This window comes from Cnephaeus nilssonii, assembly GCF_951640355.1.
Source record: "Cnephaeus nilssonii genome assembly, chromosome: 19".
Taxonomy (NCBI): domain Eukaryota; kingdom Metazoa; phylum Chordata; class Mammalia; order Chiroptera; family Vespertilionidae; genus Cnephaeus; species Cnephaeus nilssonii.
Window position 1 is genome coordinate 4784038 of NC_137090.1, and position 8453 is coordinate 4792490.

The window sequence follows — 8453 nt, forward strand, 5'->3', positions numbered from 1 at the left end:
CGGGCACCTGCTGTGCCGAGCCCTGTGCTTTTTACGTCCTCATTTAACATCTCACCGCCCTGCCGTGCAAATGGGAAGATCCCCACTTATCAGTTGGGGAAACTGAGGCTCTGAAGTCAAACAGCAAGCCTCTGGTCACAGAGCTCAGAAATGCAGCCAGTGGAGATTTAAGTCTAGTTCCGGCTGGCTCTGAGGCCGGGTCCCCTGCAGCCTGGCCTCCCCACCCAGCTGCCCGGCATAGCGGGGAGATGGACCCTGACCCCACCCCACACCCCACACTCCCCTGGCCACAGGGAGGCCTCTGACAGCTGAGGGCAGGCACACATTGGCCATCACCTGGTCTGTAAGGGCGCAGGTAGCCTGTGTGACGTTGTGCCTGAGATGGATGTTCCCAAGGACATTCGTGGGAGATTCCCAGCTATTTTAGTACCAGGAGCCCAGCGCCCTGACAAAATGGGGCCTCCAGAGGGCTACCAGGGGAGGGAGACGCTTAGCATGTCCCCCCCACCACCACCCTGCCCCACCGCTGATCCCCAGGCTGCAGCCTGTGCAGGAGAGGCTCGCTCCGGGGTAAGGGCATCCGAGGGGACAGACTCACGCCGGCTTCAGGCTGGACTGGGTGCCGGCGGCGCCTGAGACCACAGCCCTGGGACCAGTCTAAAGGTCTGCACAGGGTGACCTCCTGTCATCTGGGCAAGGCGTTCCTGCATGACCTGGTGAGACCCAGCAGGACGAGGGCACCCTGCCCGGCGCCAGGGTCTCCACACGGCCCGCAAGCCTGTACGGCGCCCTCCCATCGCCTGCGGAGTTGGTGCCAAGTTCCCGCCTCCAGAAACGAGCAGAAAGGCGAAAGGCTTTCTTCCCTTGGCTCCCGCTTTTGTCCCTGTCTTTTCTTGGGGTCCTTCCTCCTGCTGGGCCCCTCCTGGCTCCCATCACCAGGCCTGGAGTCTGAGCTTCCCCCCTCTGCCTCCCCCTCTCCCCCTCCCCCCCCCGCCCCCCGGCCCTGGTAATTGCTGATTGAGGAGCTTTGAGGAGCTGTTAAGAGGCCCAGAACTGAGACAGTTGCCTGATTGCCTGGCCGCCTGGCGGGGCTGCCATGAAAGGCCCGCTTTGTGCTGGGCCGTCACTGGGAAGCTGCATTCAATTACCTAGGGCCGCGCTCGGGAGTGGAAAGCCCGAATGGGAGCCCCTGGTCCCCCCTCGCTCTCTTCTCTTCTCACCCCACCCCCACCCAGAAAAGAAACAGATGTTCGAGGAGAGCAGGCGCTGATGCAGGAACCCCCTCCTTCGGCCTGGGAGAGCTGGGGGGAGGGGGCAGGCGGAGAGCTCGCCCCCAGCCCATTTGGCTCCCAGCTCTTCCTTCTCTCCCTTTCCCCGCCCCCATCAGGAATGCGGCCCCACAGAGTGTCTGGCGCACAGTAGGTGCTCAGCAGATGGCAGCAGGCACCGGGGAGATGATTGGATGAATGGGCTTTGGGATCGGAGCCCCCCAAGAGGGCCGAGAGGCCAGTTCCCCAGCCTCCCATTCAGGCCTCCCCCGTTAGAGAAGGGGTGGGGTGTAGGGGAGGGGAGAGGGTGGGGGTTGCCCCAGCAGAGTCAGCCTCCCCCACCCCCTGGCCTCTTCTGATCCCTCCTGGTGGGGCTTCCAGGTCCCTCCCACCCACACCCACCCTCACTCTCTCCCTAACAAGACCTCTCACAGCCTTCTTGCCATGGAGCTCATCTCCCCCTCTGGCCTGCAGGGACCCACCCATCTTCCAGACAGGGATGCGGAGGCCCAGAGAGGCCCCGGGATGGGTCCACTCGTACCGAGCCCGTAAGGAGCAGAGCTGGCCCTGCCCCTGCCACAGTCACCTCCTACCCCAGACACCATCCCCTCCAGGATGAGCCCGAAGGGGTCTGGCGATTTCCCCCCCCAAGACAGAGGCCCAAGGCCGGCCAGAGTTCTCAAACCTCTAGCAACTATCCCAGCCAGTCGTTGGGTGCCCTGCTGGAGAGACTGTGGGCACTCCCTCCTCCCCCCGACACTCACCAACCCTCGCTGCCCCTGGACCAGAGGGACCCCCAGCCTCCTGCCTCATGGCATCGCTACTGCCTGCCCAGACCTCTCTGCTTCCGGGCCAACCTCACCACGGCCCAGCATCAGGTGCCCCCTCCCCCCCCCCTCCCGCTCTTGGCACATGGAGCCCTGTGTCTGTTTGGCCCCTTGTTCCCTCCTGGCCCGGCAGCTGGGCAGGAGGCAAAGCAAGGGGCTCCTATTGTGCTGCGCCTCGTCCCGGGAGACCAGTGAGGGACTGCCCGTTGTCTTGGTCTTGGGGTTTTCCGCTGGGAAGAGGGGTGAGGAGGGTGAGGGTCAGCGGCAGGGACTGTGGAGTGGGTGGAGGGGGTGGTGGAGGAGAGGGGCCAGCGGACGTAAATTCGTAAATTCACAGGCTGACTCGGGAGAATGTATCACCCAGGAGGGGACAGGGCTCTCATTCCCCGTCTTGTGACCTCTGGGCATGTGTGGGCTTTGAAGAAATCAGGCAGCTCTGAGGTCAGGCCCAGCTCTTCATTTCTTTGGGCAAAAGGCAGAGGTGTGACAATTCACTGGCTCCAGGAAGAGGTGTGACAATTCACTGGCTCCAGGCAGAGGTGTGACAATTCACTGGCTCCAGGCAGAGGTGTGACAATTCAACAGGTAACTCAGGTCACGTTTCTGTAGATGGTGTCACGATGGTTCTGTGCATTGTAGATATTGCTCTTGAGGGTCTAGATGCCATAAAGGACTTTCGGTCCCCGAGAACACGTGCACATGACAGATCCCACGGCTCGGACCGGGTGGGCAAGGCCAACTCTACCACTTCCTTACCTGCAAAGCAGGACACACGGATCTCCCAGACTCCTTTGCGTTGGGCTCACTGGGCTCCTTGCTGTAGTATGTTTCTCGAGTGTGTCTTGTTGAGGTTGATGACACTCCCCTGCTGCTCCAAGCACGCATTTGCTGGGCAGAGATGAGGCAACCTGAGTCCAGTCTTCTGAACTGCATTTTCTTTGGAGAGACAGAGGAATGGGGGCGGAGGGGAGAAACAAAGGAAGTGGGGAGAGAGAGAGAGAGAGAGAGAGAGAGAGAGAGAAGCATCGATGTGTTGTCCCTCTTATGGACGCATTCATTGGTCGCTCCTTGTAGGTGTCCCGACCAAGAGATTAAACCCACCACCTTGGCGTATCGGGATGATGCCCTAACCAGCTGAGCCACCGGGCCAGGGCCCTGAGCTGCGTTTTGTTGGGCGTGTACTGTTCGCTAACATCCGGGTGTCTCTCTTCCAGAGAGTCAGTTGTAAGGGCGGTCCCATCTGCTGCCTTCTTAGTTCTGCAAACCCTGCGGGGAGCGTGGGGTGGGGGAGGGGCGCACGCTATTTTTAGCTGCACCGTTCACTTCGCGTCCCAGATCGACTCTTGCCTCGTGACGGTTCCCCGATAGGCAGATGGAGTGGGAGCCCAGCAGACCCGGGTGCCAGCAATGTTAGCAACGGATGTCATGCGTTACGTTTCTTTTCAAAAGCTTCGGGATGGCCGTCGGGGGAACGGCCAGAACTCTGGTGGGCCTTGTTCTCATGCGTGTTGTATGATGGAGTGTGGCTGTCATCCCGGATCCCACGTGGGTGGGCAGTGCCTGGAGCCTCTACAGGTCTTCCCTCCTGCCCTGGCCCTGGCCCCGGCCCCGGCCCCAGTCACGCAGTAAGTCAGGGGCTGGACCTAGGCAGGCACTCAGCACACCGGGCATGAACCTCTGCTTTGAAATGTAGGTTTTGTTATCATTCAGGTCTGGCGTGGCCAACAGGTCGGGAGACAGCGGCCAGGATCTGCTCTGAAGGAACCACAGGGCAGGCCAGCGGGGGCACCATACCCTCGGGGCAGTGCGGGGCGCTGAAGGGCCCCCGGTCCGGGGCTGGAAGAGGCCAGCGGACATTCAGACCAGAGCCCTCTGCGCCTCCCAGCGCTGAGCACGCCGCCTGTCGCCACGGGGCCCCTGACCCCCGATCTCTGTCCCCCCCCCCCCCAGGGAAGCGACAGCGAGTACGAGGTCGACCCGAACCACCAGAAGGCCCACTCCTTCGTCAACCACTACATCAGCGACCCCACCTACTACAACTCCTGGCGGCGGCAGCAGAAGGGCATCTCGCGGGCCCAGGCCTACAGCTACACGGAGAGCGACTCGGGGGAGCCGGACCACGCCACCGCGGCCAACAGCAGCGGCATCCAGCAGGGCAGCCTCTTCCGGCCCAAGGCCAGTCGGACCCCAACGCCCCAGAACCCCCCGAACCCCCCGAGCCAGCAGAGCACCCTCTACCGCCCCCCCAGCAGCCTGGCCCCCGGCTCCCGGGCCCCCATAGCAGGATTTTCATCCTTCGTTTGACGTCCGAAGAGGAACCAGAACGACGGCACCGGACTCCCCTCCACCGTCCCCGCACCGCCCGCCAGAGAACAAAACCACCAGGAAACCAAGGCAACTGTTCACCTCCTGAGTTTATTTTTCCAGAGATTCCAGGGCCAGCAGAGCCGGAGGGGGGAGGGGGGAGAAGACAGCCAGGAGCCCACGTGCGGCCAGCAAGCGGCCAGCTTCATGACTCTGGGTGTGCGCAGAGCTGGGGGAGCAGCCGGGTGCACTGGAGTGGGTGGGGCCCTGGAGAGAGGGGGAGAAGCACAGGGCCAGAGGGCTGCAAGGCAGGCCTGGCTGAGGGGAGAAGCTTCTGGAAGCCTGACCGGCTGCCCCCCTTCCGGCCTGTGCTGGAGCGCTGGGCCCGCGGCCGGCTGGTGCTATGCAAGGATGGGTGTCCCTGGGCACAGCTCCCCTCCTCCCTCTTCACCCAAACACTGCCACGTGGGTCCCTGTTACTAGCGGGCATCGATGGTCCCTGCCACCCCCTGCTGCCCCCTGCCCCGCTCCTCACCCCCACTGCCCCCCTCTTCACCCTCACTGTCCCCCTCTTCACCCTCACTGTCCCCCTCTTCACCCTCATGGCCCCCTCTTCACCCTCACTGCCCCCCCCCCCCACCTTGCTCAACTTCCCCATCAAACATTTGAAAGGGTGAGAATTTGCCTAGCTAGCTCCTTGTTCCTAACATGCTTTTTTCTTGTAAATCCAGAGAGGGCTCCTCAGGGTACAGGAGAGCACCCCCTCCCTCCCCCAGCCCAGCCACCCCTTTACTTGGATTCACTTTCCTGAGCGCAGGGGAGCGGAGATGAACTCGGGGACAGAGTAGGGGCACGGGCCGGGCATCACCGGGGTAATCGGGCGAAACGCAGGAAGTCAGGAAAGTAAGGAGGCCGCTTTGACGTCACTCTTTCTTCCAATTCAGGTACCATCTCCTCCCCCCACCCCCACCCCCTCACTCCCAACCCTAGAGGAAGAGGGCAGAGGAAACCCCTTGGAGGAGGAAATTCCGCTTGCCTGGGGCTGGGGAGCGAGGGTGGGGTGAGGGAGACCTTGCAGACAGCTGTCTCCCTGGACAGACACCTTCCTCCTGTCACACACGCCCGTCCACGGGCGAGGAGCAGGGCCCGGGAGCCTCTGCCAGAGAAACCCCTCGGTTCTTGTAGCCAAACCAGAGGCTCCCTCAGAACTGCACTCCTCTGCCTCTCAGCCCACAGCTCTCCCATCTGAAACACCCGCCTCCTAAGCACAGGGATGGCTCGAGGCTCCGCTCCGCCTCGCCAGGGCCTGGAGCCAGGAGCGGCCCATCCTCGGAGCTGGACCCAGTTCCTGAGAAGCGGAGCCAGGCCGGCCGGGAGGGCAGGTCCGAGGGGACCAGGGGACCAGAATAGCTGACGGGAGGCAGAGCTTCTGCACACACCACCCGCTCGGAGGAATGTTCTTAAAAAGCCGCTCCGTGGCCTGGACTTCCGGATGCGGGGGCCGAGGGGGAGCCTAGCTAAGTCCCGAGGCCCCTGGCGCCCACAGCTGGGGAAGGAGACTGCCGGGCCAGCGCGTCCGGTGCAGCATGGGGCACCTTCGTGGGCGGGGCTCCCGGGGTGCTGAGCACCCGCTCTGCCCAGGGGCTGATGGTGACCTATTTGAGGGGCGAAGGGAACAGTTGGGGGAGACCTGAGGGGAGGATTTAGGAAGCAAGCCAAGGGGAGAGAGGGCCTATATGCCCCTGCCCACCGGCCCAAAGCAGGGCCAGGGGCTGGGGAGAGGGCCCAGCCAGCCACGGGCTCCTCCCTACTCACTAGGACCCCTCCCCCCCGCCCCCAGGAAATGTGTGCAAACAGAGCGTCTCCACGGAGCAGGTCTGGGAAAGGAAGCACAGCCTTTCCCCCGCAAGGAGGACACAGGCCGGAGGTCTGGCTTCCATGCACATCTGGCGTCTCCATAGCAACACATCTGCAGCCGCCCGCCCGTGACCCGCGGCCGCTTCTCTTTCCTTTCCGCTTCTCGCTCTCTTTTTAAACAGCTGCATCTTCTTCCCTATCTGCTGTGTGTTTAACCATTTAAGGAAGTTCCCAGCTCGCATTAGGGAATTATTCTAGCTCAGCCCACTGAGGGGCTTTGGGGAGCGGAAGCAGGGACGAGTACAAACATGGTGTGTGTGTGTGTGTGTGTGTGTGTGTGTGTGTGTGTGTTGCACGTGAGGCCAGATTTCCTTGGCTTTTCATGAATCACCTGGTGCACTCAGATGTCCGCCCGCCCTCCTCCCCACACGCTCATTCACACCCATGCTGACACGTGCACGGGCTCACACACATGCGCACACAGGCATGCACAGAACACACACCGCCTGTGTGTTAGCAAGAAGGTCTTGCAACAACCGGTTAAGTTGTCTCCGCTCGGGACCTGTCGTCTGAGAGGACGGGACACTGTGCAGAGCCAAGCATGTCAAACTCGTGGCCGGCGGGCCGCATGCCTCAGCCGCGAATTTGGCCAAGGCCCCTGGATGACCCCATGAAGGCAGGCTGGGCCCGGGGTGAAAGCCCACCCTTCACCTACCCCTCCCGCCATTGGCAATGTGGCCGCCACCACCCTGGCCAAACCTGGGACTCTAGGTTCCCGGGCAGACATCTCTTTGCCCTTGTTTACATATCTGCTGGGGCAGAGGAGGCTCCCACGCCCCCCCCCCCGCCCCCGTCCGGGCTGCACCTGGCTGCACGGGGCGGGCACTGCCCATGGATAACAGGGAGCCTCCCGGGCCTGCGGTTTCCCGGGCCAGGGACGCCAGGGCCCTTGTCTGTGTGACTCCACCTGCGGCAGGTTCACACCAGGACACCTGGCACCTGTGGCTTGGCCTGGCCGTGGCCCCGGGAAACCTGGTGTCGCACCCAGCAGCCCACACAGGGCGCACCAGGCCGCCCTGCCCTTCCCCCTCCTGGCGTGCCTCCGTGTTCACATCAGCTCTGCACCCCGACTGCCAAGACAAACCAAAAAGCGGCTCTGAGTTCCTCCCGGGGCTCCAGGGAGTTTGCACACGCAGGCTGCCTGTCCTGCCCCCAACACTGCCAGATTCGGAGGGAACAAGGACGCCCCGCCCGGCCCGGCGCACGCTGCCTCGAGGCCTTCCGTCTACCCACACCTCCCTGGGCAGGGCTTTTAAAGGTGCCAGAGCTGCCCCATAGCCCAGCCTGGGCAGGGGCTCCCCTCACCTTCCCACCAAGCACATCGGAAGGTGCCCACCCTGGGGGAGGGCCGGGGGGCACCCCCTGAGCAGCAGCCGCCGGCTCCCTAGTGCCTCTGTGTGGTCCTGCCCAGCGCCACCCGGACACCACCCCGAGCACAGGTGCCCTCCTGGGACCACCCCCCCTTCCCCGCCATTGGTTTCCGTGAGAAAAACCAAAAGCATTTCAACGTGTTACCTTTCTTTACGCAGAGAGACTCCAAAAACCAACACAAATCTTTATTTTTTTTATTTCAAAGATATAACGAAAAGTTATGGGGAGAGTACTCATTACGGCAGGTGTCTGTGTAAGAAAAAAGTATATATATCTATATGTCATATAGCTTGTTAGGTTTATTTTTTAAAGGAAAGGTAAGAAAGCAATTGGTTTGAAATATCTACCATGAGAAGTCCCATGTCCTGTCAAACTTGTCAGTATTTTATAAATAAACTTTTTTTTTTTTGGAGTTTTGAAGCAACGTTCCTTTTTCTCCTCCCTGGAAGGTAAATGGGGACACCTACACGCCCCCCCCCCCATATGATGCTCAAGCAATCTGCTCCCCAAACACCCACCTCTGGGCTTTTGCAGAAAAAAAATCAAAGGCCCAACTTACTTTCTTAATTCATACGGGAGTGGGCATCCGTGGCTCTAACTGAAATATACTATTTTATTTATTTTACACTTTTAGCATAAGGGCCTCTCAGATTATGCCAAATTAGAGGCAAAAAGAAGTGGTAATGATGACTAATAACCGTAAAGGCAATTGCTAACACGTGAGTGGCATTCGGCCCGTGCCAGGCGCTGTTCTAATGCCTGCCCA

At 61.3% G+C, this 8453-nt stretch overlaps 1 protein-coding gene across 2 annotated transcripts in view; it reads left to right on the top strand.

Annotated features, from left to right (window-relative positions):
* Nucleotides 1–8099, top strand: part of SDK2 (sidekick cell adhesion molecule 2) — a 212894-nt gene extending 204795 nt beyond the window's left edge. For both annotated transcript variants that reach the window (XM_079799164.1, XM_079799163.1), the window contains one exon: nucleotides 4046–8099. In XM_079799164.1, coding sequence (XP_079655290.1) covers nucleotides 4046–4399 — 354 coding nt within the window. In that variant the 3' untranslated portion in view covers nucleotides 4400–8099. The remainder of the gene's footprint in view (nucleotides 1–4045) is intronic.
* The last annotated feature ends 354 nt before the right edge of the window (nucleotides 8100–8453 follow it).